At 39.4% G+C, this 17,891-nt stretch overlaps 1 protein-coding gene across 1 annotated transcript; it reads right to left on the reverse strand.

The window, feature by feature from the left end:
* Positions 1–1,674: 1,674 nt before the first annotated feature.
* On the reverse strand, positions 1,675–12,273 carry LOC135530795 (zinc finger protein OZF-like). The gene is made up of 2 exons (XM_064958977.1): positions 11,625–12,273; positions 1,675–3,228 (listed from the first exon to the last, which is right to left on the reverse strand). Exons 1-2 carry the CDS (start codon positions 12,040–12,042, stop codon positions 2,099–2,101), a joined length of 1,548 nt encoding a protein of 515 aa, XP_064815049.1. The 5' UTR covers positions 12,043–12,273; the 3' UTR covers positions 1,675–2,098.
* Between the last annotated feature and the right edge of the window lie 5,618 nt (positions 12,274–17,891).

Consider the following 17,891-nt stretch of genomic DNA (forward strand, 5'->3'; position numbering starts at 1 on the left):
TCTCTTTCACCCCCTGTAGGGTTCTGTGTCTTTGAATCTCTTTTAGTCTTGAGGCGCTTTCTCACAGACACACTGTTTTGACTGGATCTCTCAGACCGTTTCTTATAAGAGGCAGATACTAGAAAAGAAACGTGGAACAGTATTTAAACCTTATAATTTGATCATTTCTAACAACCTACATAATGGTTGGATCTTTCCCACCATCTTTCCCACCAACCTACATAATGGTTGGATCATTTCCACCAACCTACATAATGGTTGGATAATTTCTACCAACCTACATAATGGTTGGATCATTTCCACTAACCTACATAATGGTTGGATAATTTCTACCAACCTACATAATGGTTGGATCATTTCCACAAACCTATATAATGGTTGGATCATTTCCACCAACCTACATAATGGTTGGATAATTTCTACCAACCTCCATAATGGTTGGATCTTTCCCATCAACCTACATAATGGTTGGATCTTTCCCACCAACCTACATAATGGTTGGATAATTTCCAAACTAAATGGTGACTCATCCAGTCGATGGGGATTTCGATATTAGACAACAATCTCAACATTTTCAACAAAAAATGTACTGGATTGGTTGAAAAGTGACAAACTTACAATGTACTATTTTTACACAATAATTTAATTAATACACAATAATTTAACCTTTATTTAACTAGGCATTTCAGTTGAGAAGAAATTCTTATTTACAATGACGGCCTAGGAACCTGGGAACAGATTTTTATCTTGTCTGGGATTTGAACCAACCGTTCGGTTACTGGCCCAACACTCTAACCACTAGGCTACCTGCTCGATCCAACCGTTCGGTTACTGGCCCAACGCTCTAACCACTAGGCTACCTGCTCGATCCAACCGTTCGGTTACTGGCCCAACACTCTAACCACTAGGCTACCTGCTCGATCCAACCATTCGGTTACTAGCTCAACGCTCTAACCACTAGGCTACCTGCTCGATCCAACCGTTCGGTTACTGGCCCAACGCTCTATGATATGTGTCGCTCTTACACATATTTGTTAATTTGTTTTGATTGGTCGGTCATTGAGTTAATTTCTTTTGCAATATGTTCTAATCAAATCAAGCTTTATTTATATAGAACATTTCAGACATGGTTTCACAGTAAATAACTAATGGAAAACAATGAAAATAAAAACTAATATGAGGATTAAAAATTTAAGAATAACAATAGAAACTGAAAGACTAATGAGTATTCTAAGGAAAAGACATTAAAATAGTAAGAACAGGATGTAATACCCAACCAGCAATATAAGCTTGTTTTACTACATTGTTTTATAAACATTTATACAAACTGTAAGTTGGTTGCAAACATTACATGAATTGAAAATGTTATGAAATATTCAATATCAAAACCAATTATACACCCCTTTGTTAATATGTATTGGCAAAACTTCACTTAATGGCGAGGCATGGAATAATAAAACATGTATATTTTGTCAGGCTGAATGTTTGAAATATGAGGTGATTTGAGTCATGCTTCTTCAGTAGTGGAAAAAAGACAAATAGCAGAAGACAGTCATCTATTTTTGGAGTGATGCATTTAAATGTAGGAGTCCCCAAAACGAAGAGAAATGCAACACTTATTTGTCATCACTCATATCGACATGGAAATAAATTGCGCAAAGGGGGAGGGGGTGACGTCCTGTTAAAACTAACAGATCAAAAACCACAAGGAATCTGGGAATAATGTGTACATCACCGGTTACACAAAAATTAGTGGCAAACAACTACAGTTTGATGTGTTGCATCTTTATTCAAGTGGGTCGCCAATAAGGTAAGTGTAAACGCAACACTATTTTTGTTAAATAGTAATCTTTCAATTCAGAACCTGGATTTTTCCCCTGATGAGGCTATCAGGCTATATAATATCCATGTTCCACTGAAATCAATAGAACATCATTAAAATACTCATTATTATTTCATTGATATCATGTATGTCATATCTACATTATGACATCATTAGAATACTCCTACTACACTGTTAAAACAATCTACTGTAATCCTGTAATTTGATTTGATTTACATTGTGACATCATTTCATTGATATCATGGAACAACTCCTTCATGTATGAATTTTCTGATGTTTAATCAGAGATCTTTTATCAGAGTATCTCTTGTCACATTGTTCACAGCTATGAGATTTCTCGCCTGTGTGTGTTCTCCGGTGTCTTTTTAGAGAATCTGATCTGGAGAAACTCTTCCCGCAGTCAGAACAGTGGTACGGCTTCTCCCCTGTATGTGTTCTCTGGTGTGATATCAGGTTGTTTGACTGAGTAAAACTCTTCCCACATTGGTCACAGCTATAACATTTCACTCCTGTATGGATTCTCTCATGTATTTTGAGGGTTACTAAAGAGGTACATCTCTTCCCACAATCAGAGCAGCTGTGATATTTCTCTCTTGTGTGTGTTCTCCGGTGTGCTATCAGGTTGCTCGACTGAGTAAAAGTCTTCCCACATTGATCACAGCTATAAGGCTTCTCTCCAGTGTGTCTTCGCTGGTGTGATTTTAAATGTCCTGACCAAAAAAATCTCCTCCCACAGTCAGAGCAGCAATAGCGTTTCTCTCCTGTATGGATTCTCTGGTGTACTTTTAGTGTATCTATTCTTGAGAAACTCTTACCGCAGTCAGAGCAGTGGTAAGGCTTCTCGCCTGTGTGTGTTCTCTGGTGTGATATCAGGTTGTTTGACTGAGTAAAACTCTTCCCACATTGGTCACAGCTATAAGGTTTCTCTCCCGTGTGTATTCTCTGGTGTGATTTTAAATGTCCTGACCAAGAAAAACTCTTCCCACAGTCAGAGCAGCAAAAAGGTTTCTCTCCTGTATGGATTCTTTGATGTATTTTAAGGGTTACTAAAGAGGTGCATCTCTTCCCACAATCAGAGCAGCTGTGACATTTCTCCCCAGTGTGTATTCTCAGGTGTAATACCAGTGTTTTTAAGTGAGCAAACCTCTTTCCACATTGATTACAGCGATATGTTCTCTCTCCTGTGTGAATTCTCTGGTGTACTTTTAGTGAATATGATCTTGAGTAACTCTTTCTAAAGTCAGAGCAGTGGTGAGATTTCTTCCCTGTGGGTCTCAGCTGGTGTTTCTTGAGGTGTTCTGATGTGGAGAGACTCTTCTCTGCCTCGTCAGCTTCATGGTGTTGTTGAGGCTCCCCAGAGGATCCACAATAGTCATGTCTCTCTCCTGTGTAAACAACAAAGTCAGACAGATGGTTAAAGGCCCACAACAGTAGAAATCCACTGTTTATTTTAGCTGAAAGGTGATGCCCAGGATGTTATACAACAATTGTCTGTAATGAATGTTTAAATGCTTTTAGAAACTTATTTGACAATTAATTTATCTTAAAAAGACAGACATGTTTTGAATTATTGTTTACACAGTAGTATTGTGGATGATTCTAGGCTATAAATAAATTATTGTTATTTATTTACCAAGAGAATGTATCTGTATTTGTAATTGTAAGCCTATGAGAACCCCAAAAGTGTTTTTATTTACAAGTAATAACCTGGTAAATCTAGACTGTTGAATGGTCCCTGATGGTATACAGTTTATTTAGTAATAATCTGGTAAATCTAGACTGCTGAATGGTCCCTGATGGTATACAGTTCATTTAGTAATAACCTGGTAAATCTAGACTGTTGAATGGTCCCAGATGGTGAACAGTTTATTTAGAAGTAATAACCTGGTAAATCTAAGACTGCTGAATGGTCCCAGATGGTGAACAGTTTATTTAGAAGTAATAACCTGGTAAATCTAGACTGTTGAATGGTCCCAGATGGTGAACAGTTAATTTAGTAATAACCTGGTAAATCTAGACTGTTGAATGGTCCCAGATGGTGAACAGTTTATTTAGTAATAACCTGGTAAATCTAGACTGTTGAATGCTCCCAGATGGTGAACAGTTTATTTAGAAGTAATAACCTGGTAAATCTAGACTGCTGAATGGTCCCAGATGGTGAACAGTTTATTTAGTAATAACCTGGTAAATCTAGACTGTTGAATGGTCCCAGATGGTGAACAGTTTATTTAGTAATAACCTGGTAAATCTAGACTGCTGAATGGTCCCAGATGGTGAACAGTTTATTTAGTAATAACCTGGTAAATCTAGACTGTTGAATGGTCCCAGATGGTGAACAGTTTATTTAGTAATAACCTGGTAAATCTAGACTGTTGAATGCTCCCAGATGGTGAACAGTTTATTTAGTAATAACCTGGTAAATCTAGACTGTTGAATGCTCCCAGATGGTGAACAGTTTATTTAGTAATAACCTGGTAAATCTGGACTGTTGAATGGTCCCAGATGGTGAACAGTTTATTTAGAAGTAATGACCTGGTAAATCTAGACTGTTGAATGGTCCCAGATGGTGAAGAGTTTATTTAGTAATAACCTGGTAAATCTAAACTGTTGAATGGTCCCAGATGGTGAACAGTTTATTTAGTAATAACCTGGTAAATCTAGACTGTTGAATGGTCCCAGATGGTGAACAGTTTATTTAGAAGTAATAACCTGGTAAATCTAGGCTGTTGAATGGTCCCAGATGGTGAACAGTTTATTTAGTAATAACCTGGTAAATCTAGACTGTTAAATGGTCCCAGATGGTGAACAGTTTATTTAGTAATAACCTGGTAAATCTAGACTGTTGAATGGTCCCAGATGGTGAACAGTTTATTTAGTAATAACCTGGTAAATCTAGGCTGTTGAATGGTCCCAGATGGTGAACAGTTTATTTAGTAGTAATAACCTGGTAAATCTAGACTGTTGAATGGTCCCAGATGGTGAACAGTTTATTTAGTAGTAATAACCTGGTAAATCTAGACTGTTGAATGGTCCCAGATGGTGAACAGTTTATTTAGTAATAACCTGGTAAATCTAGACTGTTGAATGGTCCCAGATGGTGAACAGTTTATTTAATAATAACCTGGTAAATCTAGACTGTTGAATGGTCCCAGATGGTGAACAGTTTATTTAGTAATAACCTGGTAAATCTAGACTGTTGAATGGTCCCAGATGGTGAACAGTTTATTTAATAATAACCTGGTAAATCTAGACTGTTGAATGGTCCCAGATGGTGAACAGTTTATTTAGTAATAACCTGGTAAATCTAGACTGTTGAATGGTCCCAGATGGTGAACAGTTTATTTAGTAATAACCTGGTAAATCTAGACTGTTGAATGGTCCCAGATGGTGAATATCAGTTGTTTCTCCCAAGGTGGTCATTCTACTTGTTTATGACGTGACTCTGAGTCATCAGGTTGCCATGGGCTACATGGGGTGTTATGGTTGAGCAGACAAACAGAGAGGGGACAAAGTCTCTCCTATTTCAGTGGTTGTTAATACAGGGGGCGATCCAGGATTGGTCCATTTTGGTTTTAAACTAATACTATACTGTATATGAGTCTTTATGTTAATAAAGAGGACAATGTGGGACATTGAGATCACATTTTTAAATGACTGGAAACTAACGTAAAAACACATTTTCATGCAGTTCCACATGTGAACTTACAGGGACAGAAGACTTTATATACTGAATGCACAAAACATTATGAACACCTGCTCTTTCCATGACAGACTGACCAGGTGAATCCAGGTTAAAGATATGATCCTTATTGATGTCACTTGTTTAATCCAATGCAATCAGTGTAGATGAGGGGGAGACAGGTTAACCCCCTAGAGTTGATGTCTGCACCCCCTGAAAATGAATGAGCATAATACAACCCCCCCCCCCCATAAAAATGTGTCTGTTTAAGCTGGGGTGAAAGAGCTGCAGCAATGTTTGTCAAACAGTGAGACATCTAACAATTGAAAGGCAAACAATTCACACATTGAAATGAGGAAACAATGAATGCGCACTAATTGGGGAAGAGAGAGCGATTGTGTCTCTGACCAGCTCACATTAAACGACCGTCAGTGATGGCCGTCTGGATAGAGACATGCCTTGAACATCTTATACCGGATGTACACTACAAAACATCCAGAGCGTCTGGATATCAGGATCAGCGATCACTCACCACGGATTAGACAAAGAGCTTCTGGACATCAGGACAGAGATCACTCACCTCGGATTAGACAAAGATCTTCTGGATATCAGGACAGCGATCACTCACCTCGGATTAGACAAAGAGCTTCTGGACATCAGGACAGAGATCACTCACCTCGGATTAGACAAAGATCTTCTGGATATCAGGACAGCGATCACTCACCTCGGATTAGACAAAGAGCTTCTGGATATCAGGACAGAGATCACTCACCTCGGATTAGACAAAGAGCGTCTGGATATCAGGACAGCGATCGCTCACCTCGGATTAGACAAAGAGCTTCTGGATATCAGGACAGCGATCACTCACCTCGGATTAGACAAAGAGCTTCTGGATATCAGGACAGAGATCACTCACCTCGGATTAGACAAAGAGCTTCTGGATATCAGGACAGCGATCACTCACCTCGGATTAGACAAAGAGCTTCTGGATATCAGGACAGAGATCACTCACCTCGGATTAGACAAAGAGCTTCTGGATATCAGGATCAGCGATCGCTCACCTCGGATTAGACAAAGAGCTTCTGGATATCAGGACAGAGATCACTCACCTTGGATTAGACAAAGAGCTTCTGGATATCAGGACAGTGTTCACTCACCACGGATTAGACAAAGAGCTTCTGGATATCAGGACAGAGATCACTCACCTCGGATTAGACAAAGAGCGTCTGGATATCAGGACAGAGATCACTCACCTCAGATTAGACAAAGAGCGTCTGGATATCAGGACAGCGATCGCTCACCTCGGATTAGACAAAGAGCGTCTGGATATCAGGACAGAGATCGCTCACCTCAGATATTTTTTTTTACAACGAGCAGGAAGCACAGGATGTACTTTAGACACCGGACAAGGCCAACATCCCCGTCATGGGTAAGAGAAAGAGACGCAGGTGTAGAGGGAGGATCCGCCGACAGGGAAACCTGCCCTTACCATCAACATTACTTGCCAACATTGTACAATAAATTAGACTACGATCATGAATATCCTCCCAACGGGACATCAAAAACTGTAATATCTTCTGTTTCACCGAATCTGCACACTCCGGTAAGATGAGGGGGGAGCGGTCTGTGAATATTTGTAAAAAACTGTTGGTACACGAAATATTAAGGAAGTCTCAAGATTTTTCTCGCCTGAAGTAGAGTATCTCATGATAAGCTGTAGACCACACGATTTGCCAAGAGAGTTTTCATAAACATTGTGTCTCTTTATTTACCACCACAGACAGACGCTGGCAGTAAGACCGCACTGAGTCAGCTGTAGAAGGAAATAAGCAAACAGGAAACTGCTCACCGAGAGGTGGCGCTCATAGTGGCCGGGGACTTTAATGCAGGGAAACTGAAATCAGCTTTACCTCATTTCTATCAGCATGTTCAATGCACAACCAGAGGGGGAAAATACATTCTAGATCACATTTACTCCACACACAGAGACGCAAACATTTGGTAAATCTGACCATAATTCTATCAAGCAAAAATTAAAGCAGGAAACACCAGTGACTCGGTCTATAAGTGGTCAAATGAAGCAGATGCTAAGTACAGGACTGTTATGCTAACGTAATCAAGACAAAGGAGATTGTGGACTACAGGAAAAGGAGTACCGAGGACGCCCCATTCTCATCGACGGGGCTGTAGTAGTGTAGTACTGTAGTGGAGCAGGTTGAGAGCTTCAAGTTCCTTGGTGTCCACATCACCAACAAACTAGAATGGTCAAAACACATCAAGACAGTCGTGAGGATGGCACAACAAAACCTATTCCCCCTCAGGAAACTGATAATATTTGTCATGGGTCCCCAGATCCTCAAAAGGTTCTGCAGCTGCACCATCGAGAGCATCCTGACTGGTTGCATCACTGCCTGGTACGGCAACTGCTCGTCATCTGACCGTAAGGCACTGCAGAGGGTAGTGCGTATGGCCCAGTACATCACTGGGGCTAAGCTGCCTGCCATCCACGACCTCTACACCAGGCGGTGTCAGAGGAAGACACTAAAAATGGTCAAAGACCCCAGCCACTCCAGTGATAGACTGTTCTCTCTACCACCGCATGGCAAGCGGTACCAGAGCGCCAAGTCTAGGCTTCTCAACAGATTTTACCCCAAGCCATAAGACTCCTGAACAGGTAATCAAATGGCTACCCGGACTATTTGCATTGTGACCCGCCACCCCCTCCCCAACCCTCTTTTACGGCGCTGCTACTCTCTGTTTATCGTCTATGCATAGTCACTTTAACTATACATTCATGTACATAATACCTCAATTAGCACGACTAGCCGGTGCCCCCCGCACATTGACTCTGTACCAGTACCACCCTCGCTACTGTTATTTTCACTGTCATTTAACTGTTTTTTAAAATGTATTTCTTTACTTGTCTATTTTTTTAACTTAAGAATTGGTAAATATTTCTTCTTGAACTGCACTGTTGGTTAGGGCCTGTAAGTAAGCATTTCATTGTGGTGAATGTGACAAATAAACTGATTTGATTTACAACCACGCTCTCTAAAACAATGATGTGAAGATGCAATTACACAATGGTGTGAAGATGCAATTACACAATGGTGTGAAGATGCAATTACACAATGGTGTGAAGATGCAATTACACAATGGTGTGAAGATGCAATTACACAATGGTGTGAAGATGCAATTACACAATGGTGTGATGATGCAATTACACAATGGTGTGAAGATGTAATTACACAATGATGTGATTAAACAATGGTGTGATGATGTAATTACACAATGGTGTGATGATGTAATTACACAATGGCGTGATGATGTAATTACACAATGGTGTAATGATGTAATTACACAATGGTGTGATGATGTAATTACACAATGGTGTGATGATGTAATTACACAATGGTGTGATGATGTAATTACACAATGGTGTGATGATGTAATTACACCATGGTGTGATGATGTAATTACACCATGGTGTGATGATGTAATTACACAATGGTGTGATGATGTAATTACACAATGGTGTGATGTTGTAATTACACACTGGTGTGATGTTGTAATTACACACTGGTGTGATGTTGTAATTACACACTGGTGTGATGTTGTAATTACACACTGATGTGATGTTGTAATTACACACTGGTGTGATGTTGTAATTACACACTGATGTGATGTTGTAATTACACACTGATGTAATTACACAATGATGTAATTACACAATGATGTAATTACACAATGATGTAATTACACAATGGTGTGATGATGTAATTACACAATGGTGTGATGATGTAATTACACAATGGTGTGATGATGTAATTGCACAATGGTGTGATGATGTAATTGCACAATGGTGTGATGATGTAATTGCACAATGGTGTGATGATGTAATTGCACAATGGTGTGATGATGTAATTGCACAATGGTGTGATGATGTAATTGCACAATGGTGTGATGATGTAATTACACAATGGTGTGATGATGTAATTACACAATGGTGTGATGATGTAATTACACAATGGTGTGATGATGTAATTACACAATGAGGTTTATGCTTCTGCTTTCACAATTACACAATGATGTGATGATGTAATTACACAATGATGTGATGGTAAAATTAAAAATTGTGTATTTACATCTTTATTTTACTAGGCACGTCAGTTAAGAACAAATTCTTATTTTCAATGACGGCCTAGGAACAGTGGGTTGGTTAACTGCCTGTTCAGGGGCAGAACGACAGATTTGTAACTTGTCAGCTCTGGGATTCGAACTTGCAACCTTTCGATTACAAGTCCAACGCTCTAACCACTCGGCTACCCTGCCGCCCAATGATGTGATGATGTAATTAGATTGTTACCTTAGCGAGAACAAGCAGTGTCTGAAAGCAGAAGCATAAACCTTTTCAGTCAGATATTCAACATCACACTACAGAGTTGAAATATCCAAACACTTTGAATTGAATAACATTGTAGATTATGTTGCTCGTGAACATCAAAGCTGTAACGATTTCACACTGGCTTTGGTTAAAAGGCACATATCAGTAGTCATCTCTCCTACTAGGGGGGTCTACACCATGTTATCATCTCCATGGCTTCTTCTCTGGTGAGCTCTCATTGGCTATTTCTGATCACCGTTCTCAAAACATGTCATTGCACATCTCACCACTAAAAATACATTGTAGATTATGTTCCGTTAAAATCCAACCTGTTCTAAAATAATCGGGACGTATGGGACTGCTCAAAGACGTGATCAGTAGCCCTCAGATTGTGTCTCTGACCAGCTCACATTAAATGAGTGTCGGTGACAGCCGCACACCCTGAGTAGGCAACAACATTGGGATTTTGTCTCCGATCACAAAAACTTGTCAAAGACAGCTAAATCGGGGCCAAAATCATGTAGGGTACACACCCCTTCTTGGACTGTGCCATCCCCACAGCCTCCGCAATAGATTAGTCCACTGAAACGGTGCAGGACATGTGTCTTGTGCCATAAAAAAACATATATAATTTGCTCGACTAAAAAGATGTTGGTCGACCAACAGCCTATCGACCAGTCGACTAAATGGGGTCAGACATTATATCATTATGACATCATAATAGCCATTGATTCTTGAAGAATAGAACTTATAAATGCCTCAAATGATTCAACTGTATTTCCCCCATCAAAAACCAAAACATAAGCCTGTTAAACGCCCTTGTTCATGAACAAACACTGTATAGCCTCAAAATCTGGTTAAAAATTGAATTATGACCTCATGGATGGCCAGTCCTTGTATTCATGGTGTATTGAATTCAGGGTGAGGCCCTGAGCTGAACTCAAACCTGGGTCCAGCGACTGTCAAGTCAACACCTTATAACTGTTACGCCAAGATGTCTGAACTTCTTGATGAGGTCGCTAGGTGTTGGGTTAAGGTTTCTACAATATCGTTCTCTATGAATTTGAAAGTGGTTACACTTCTCCTTCCCCCATCCCTCAGCTGTTAACCAAGTCTCTGGGCAGCCATTTTGTTGCTGTTTAAATCCTAGTTTGACCCATTTTAAAAAGCCACACATCAATCAACCAATATGCAGTTTAAACAATAACAAAGCTGTAATTATACCACTGTTTTGGTAATAAGATGAGGGATGTGGCTGGAGAAATGTAACTACTCTCAAATTCAAAGACAGACCTATGGACGCAAGGACTGACCATCCATGATAACAACATTATAGTTTTAACCATGTTGAGGCTATACAGTGTTGATTTACATTGTTTCTAAACATTGGAGTAAAAAAATAAGCTTATTTTATGATGGGGTACAACAGTTGAACTCAGCTCATGAGGCATGTGTTATATTCTTCAAGAATCAATGGCTGTAAATAAATAATTTAAAAGTCCAAACATGGATGTAGAAACTACAGATTTCCCCTTTAACACCAAACATCAGTTCAACAACTGCAGAGTTCCCCTTTAACACCAAACATCAGTTCAACAACTGCAGAGTTCCCCTTTAACACCACACATCATATCAACAACTGCAGAGTTCCCCTTTAACACCAAACATCAGTTCAACAACTGCAGAGTTTGTGCCTCTGTTTTTAAGACAGTACTTACGAGTGTTAATCAGGGAATGGTTTCTCAAAACCATCTTACGGCTAAGTTCATCATTTGAACCATTGGATGCCTTAAGATGACTTTGGGAAACCGGGCCCAGATATCCAGTTTCATCCTCCTTTTTCGATGTGACAGTCATCTCCCCCTCCTCCTCTTTCACTCCAAAAACTGCATCCTCCTCTTCTTTTACTGTAACATCCTCCTCCTCTTTCACTCTGATCAGGTCTTCCTCGTCTTTCACTGAAACGTCTTTCTCTTCTTCTTTCACTGTAACTGCCCCACCCTCTACTTGTTTTTGTATTGTAACATCCTCCTCTTCCTTCTCCTCTTTGACGACAATGTTCAGCCCCAGAGTTTCTTTCTCCGTCCAGTAGACCGCCTCTTCTTCAGCTGGAGGAGAGTAGCTCAGTGAACTCATGGTCGCGGATGTTAGCTAGGCTAATGCTAACTTAACCAGCCAGCTAGCTGACTAATAACAACACCGTAAATATGAAATTAAATCGGATAACTAACTAGACGACAGTAAAGGGTTTAAAATACACTGGCTCTACAAACCCGTCTAAAGATCTTTATTGGTACGTCTCTGTTGTCTAGCAAGATATGGAGGTGTCTGACTAACTGTTGCTGCTGTTGAAATAAGAGTTCCGTCCACTACATTATACGTCACACCTGCAGCATCGCCTTAAAGTCGCAGACCGCCATATGCTGACTGGGGTGGGCAAGATATCACAGTACACAATTGTTATGACTATAACTTTTGTTGTCACCTTCAATTCTTGCACATTTTCTAATGAAAAGTATATTTTAACACTCGGTCTGTCTGCTCAGGCAAATTTGCCAAACTCCTAAACTTGGAACCAATCAGAAGTCCAGTACAGACCCCTTGTGATCGAGGCAGCCAATGACCTGCTTTTATCTGCGATGTAACTTCAGCCTCGAAACACAAATTGACATTTACAGTAGCGTTTCAGCAGGATGTTGTATCTTTACCTTATGTCATGCCTTATTGGAATGGATTTATTGATAATATCTGTTGGAAAAAAGTTTGGATGTTGCCACACACATACCTACTTGTTAACACAATTAAGGAAGTTTTCTTTAAAATTGTTCATAAATATTATCCTGCCAACCACTATATGAAGAAGTTGAAGGAAAACATCAACTCAAATTGCTCCTTTTGTAATGACCACCCATGAACAGTTTTGCATCTTTTTTTGGCATTGTATGCATTGTATTCATGTAAGAAAACTGTGGCAAGACATCAGTAGGTTTATAATTGAACACATTTATTGTGGAGAGATGTACTGTTTGGATTCTTTACATACAATAGAAATAAGCGGAATAATTTTTATGTAATTAATTTCATTATTCTTTTGGCCAAATTTCATATACACAAATATAAATGTACAAACAGAAAACCACATTTTCGTACCCTACAAAAAGAAATTGAACTGTATTTTAAGACGGTCAAATGCTCTACTAACAAAAAAGCTGTTAGAATTGTAAGTATATGCATGTCCCTTAAGGTCCTTGTGTAATTGTAATTTGATATTGTACCCCTTAGCCCCGCCCCCAGCCCCGCCCCTAGCTCGATTGTCTATAAATATAAAAATAAATAAATAAATATATCCCATTTAGCAGACGCTTTTGTCCAAAGCGACTTACAAGTATGCCTGTGTTCCCTCATGTGCTTTATATATTGTTTTATTATTAATTTAAAAAATTAAATAAATAAAAAGACATTTACAGTAGCTGGCTCGGCTATTCAAACTGTAACATTGGCTAGCTTTACAATACATTGGATAAATGGTCCATGGAGTTACCTCTTCATACTATCAAGATAATTCTTATTGCAGCTGAATATTTTCAGTGCACTCTAAAACATATTATTATCTAATTTCAGCCTTTGGGAGCTAGATACGTCTGTTTCTCTTCATCAGACAGCAGCTCACGTCTTCACAAGAGGCTGAACTTATGTACATTTTACTCAACTGCGTTACCCACTCCAGTCAGCAGGTGGCGATGTGCGACTTTAAGGCGATGCTGCTGGTGTGACGTATAATTGAGTGGACGGCAGCAACAGTTAGTCAGACACATCGGTAGCTTGCAAAACAAAATATACGAACCAATAAAGCTCTTCAGACGGGTTAGTGGATATTAGCCACTGTGTCTTAAACCCCATTCTGTCGTCTAGTTAGTTATCCGATTTAATTTCATATTTATGCTGTTGTTATTAGTCAGCTATAGTAGCGGGCTGGTTAAGTAGATAGCTAACATCTCCGACCATGAGTTCACTAATCTACTCACCTCCTGATAAAGAAGAGGCGGTCTGCTGGAAGGAGGAAGAGGGTCTCGTGAAAGAGGAAGAGGAGACTGTTACAATACAAAAACAAGTAGATGGTGAGGCTGTTACCGTGAAAGAAGAAGAGAAAGACGTTTCAGTGAAAGACGAGAAAGATGCGTTCAGAGTGAAAGAGGAGGAGGATGTTACAGTAAAAGAGAGGATGCGTTTTTTGGAGTGAAAGAGGAGGAGGAGGAGATGACTGTTACATCGAAAAAGGAGGAAGAAGAAGAGGACACTGGATATCTGGGACCGGGTCCCCAAAGCCATCTTAAGGCATCCACTATTGATGATGAAGTTAGCCATGAAATGGTTTTGAAAATCCGTGCCCTGATTAACACTAGTAAGTACTGTCTTAAATACAGAGGCACAAACTCTGCAGTTGTTGAACTGATGTGTGGTGTTAAAGGGGAAATTTGCAGTTGCTACATCCATATTTTGACTTTTCAATTATTTATTTATAGCCATTGATTCTTGAAGAATATAACACATGCCTCATGAGCTTAGTTCAACTGTTTACCCCATCAGAACCCCAAATAAGCTTTTTTTTACTATAATGTTTAGAAACAATGTAAATCAACACTGTATCGCCTCAACATGGTTGAACCGATAATGTTGATATCAGGAGTCAATGGCTATTATGATGTCATAATGATATGATTTCTGACCCCATTTAGTCGACTGGTCGATTGTTGGTCGACCAGCATCTTTTAGTCGAGCAGTTGCAAATTATATACATTTTTATATATATATTTTAAGTGGACTAATCCATTGCTGAGGCTGTGGGGATGGCACAGTACAGGAAGGGGCCTGTACACTACATGATTTTGGCCCCGATTCAGCTGTCTTTGACAAGTTTTAGTGATCGGAGACAAAATCCCCATGTTGTTGCCTACTCAGGGTGTGCGGCTGTCACCGACACTCATTTAATGTGAGCTGGTCAGAGACACAATCTGAGGGCTACTGATCACGTCTTTGAGCAGTCCCAGACGTCCCGATATTTTCAAACAGTTTGGAATTTATCTGCACAAAATATGCAATGCTTTTTTTAGTGGTGAGATGTGGAATGACAAGTTTGAGAACGGTGATCAGAAATAGCCAATGAGAGATCACCAGAGAAGAACCATGGAGATGATGACGTTGTGTAGACTACTACTACTAGTACTACTACTACTACTATTAGTACTACTACTATTACTACTGCTACTAGTACTACTGCTACTCATACTACTACTACTAGTACTACTGCTACTAATACTAGTACTACTACTACAACTTATACTAATACTACTATTAGTACTACTGCTACTAATACTACTACTACTACTATTACTACTAATACTACTGCTAGTACTACTACTGTTACTAGTACTACTACTACTACTTATACTAATACTACTACTGTTACTAGTACTACTACTGTTACTAGTACTACTACTACTACTTATACTAATACTACTACTGTTACTAGTACTACTACTGTTACTAGTACTACTACTACTTATACTAATACTACTATTAGTACTACTGCTACTAATACTACTACTAATACTACTACTAGTACTACTACTGTTACTAGTAATACTACTACTACTTATACTAATACTACTATTGGTACTACTGCTACTAATACTACTACTAGTACTACTACTACTAATACTACTACTATTACTACTACTACTAATACTACTACTAGTACTACTACTGTTACTAGTACTACTAATACTACTAAAGCTACTACTAATACAGCTACTAATACTACTACTGTTACTACTACTACTAATACTACTACTACTAATACTACTACTACTACTACTACTACAGTATAAGAGATGACTACTACTAGTACTACTAATACTACTACTGTTACTACTACTACCACTGTTACTAATACTACTAATGCTACTACTAATACAGCTACTAATACTACTGCTAATACTAATACTACTACTGCTAATACTACTATTAATACTAATACTACTACTGCTAATACTAATACTACTACTAATACTACTACTACTACTCCAGTAGAAGAGATGACTACTAGTATGTGTTTGTATTTGCCTTTAACCAAAGCCAGCGTGAAATCGTTACAGCTTTGATGCTCACGAGCATCAATGTTCATGAGCAATGTTATTCATGTTTGGTAGATATTATAATGTTATTCAATCCAAAGTGTTTGGTGGATATTTCATCTCTGTAGGGCAACGGTGAATATCTGACTGAAAAGGTTTATGCGTCTGCTTTCATAGGCTTAATTTGACTACTTTTTAGACCGAGTCACTGGTGCTTCCTGCTTAAATTTTTGCTTGTAAGCAGGATAGAATTATGGTCAGATTTGTCAAATGGAGGGCGAGGTAGAGCTTTGTATGTGTCTCTGTGTGTGGAGTAAAGGTGATCTAGAATTGATTTCCCCTCATCTTACCGGAGTGGGCTGTTCTGTCTAGCCGGTGCAGCGTATATCCCACTAGCTGAATGTTTTCCATGTCGTTATTCAGCCACGATTCGGTGAAACATAAGATATTACAGTTTTTGATGTGCCGTTGGTTGGATATTCGTGATCGTAGTCTAATTTATTGTCCAATGTTGGCAAGTATTGTTGATGGTAAGGGCAGATTGGGGGGTAAAAGCAGAACTCAAAGCTGTCATTCTATACTATTTAATTGACTATTTACTTTAGTTTTTTGATCGCATGCGTTATGCGTTTGAAGTGTATGTAGTTGAATGCATTCTGTTATATGTGACAACCTGATGGTCATTGGGGCAAACATGTCTTTCTTTGTAAACTGAATTGAACTGCATATAAAGTAATCATTCGGACACACAGCTGGTCAAAGTAGCTGCTGACATAGACACGTGGTATTTAAATATTTTTTTACCCAATTTCGTGGTTAAAAAAAAGTAAGTTATTCATGTATTATTATTATTTATTTTTTGTTGTTGAATTTTACTCCTTTTTCGTGGTGTCCAATTGTTTAGTAGCTACTATCTTGTCTTATCGCAACAACTCCCGTACGTGCTCGGGAGAGACGAAGGTTGAACGTCATGCGTCCTCCGATACACAACCCAACCAACTGCTTCTTAACACAGCGCTCATCCAACCCGGAAGCCTGCCGCACCAATGTGTCGGAGGAAACACCGTGCACCTGGCAACCTTGGTTATATTACCTTGTCACTGTAGCTGTCATCCTCCATGTAGCTGTCATCCTTTATGTAGCTGTCATCCTCCATGTAGCTGTCATCCTTTATGTAGCTGTCATCCTCCATGTAGCTGTCATCCTCCATGTAGCTGTCATCCTCCATGTAGCTGTCATCCTCCATGTAGCTGTCATCCTCCATGTAGCTGTCATCCTCGATTTAGCTGTCATACTGTATGTAGCTGTCATCCTCCATGTAGCTGTCATCCTCCGTGTAGCTGTCATACTGTATGTAGCTGTCATACTGTATGTAGCTGTCATCCTCCATGGAGCTGTCATACTGTATGTAGCTGTCATCCTCCATGTAGCTGTCATCCTCCATGTAGCTGTCATCCTGTATGTAGCTGTCATCCTCCATGTAGCTGTCATCCTTTATGTAGCTGTCATCCTCCATGTAGCTGTCATCCTCCATGTAGCTGTCATCCTCCATGTAGCTATCATCCATGTATGTAGCTATCATCCATGTATGTAGCTGCCATCCTCCATGTAGCTGTCATCCTCCATGTAGCTGTCATCCTCCATGTAGCTGTCATCCTCCATGTTTGTAGCTATCATCCATGTATGTAGCTGTCATCCTCCATGTAGCTGTCATCCTCCATGTAGCTGTCATCCTCCATGTAGCTGTCATACTGTATGTAGCTGTCATCCTCCATTTAGCTGTCATACTGTATGTAGCTGTCATCCTCCATGTAGCTGTCATCCTCCATGTAGCTGTCATCCTCCATGTAG

Source organism: Oncorhynchus masou, chromosome 5 (assembly GCF_036934945.1).
Source record: "Oncorhynchus masou masou isolate Uvic2021 chromosome 5, UVic_Omas_1.1, whole genome shotgun sequence".
Lineage (NCBI taxonomy): Eukaryota > Metazoa > Chordata > Actinopteri > Salmoniformes > Salmonidae > Oncorhynchus > Oncorhynchus masou.

Excerpts from the sequence above, each read along its gene's own strand:
- LOC135530795 (XM_064958977.1), bottom strand. The coding sequence starts at position 12,042 with ATGAGTTCACTGAGCTACTCTCCTCCAGCTGAAGAAGAGGCGGTCTAC. Across the intron at positions 3,229-11,624 it reads CCATTCCCTGATTAACACTC|GAGAGAGACATGACTATTGT; the intron begins GTAAGTACTGTC and ends TTGTTTACACAG.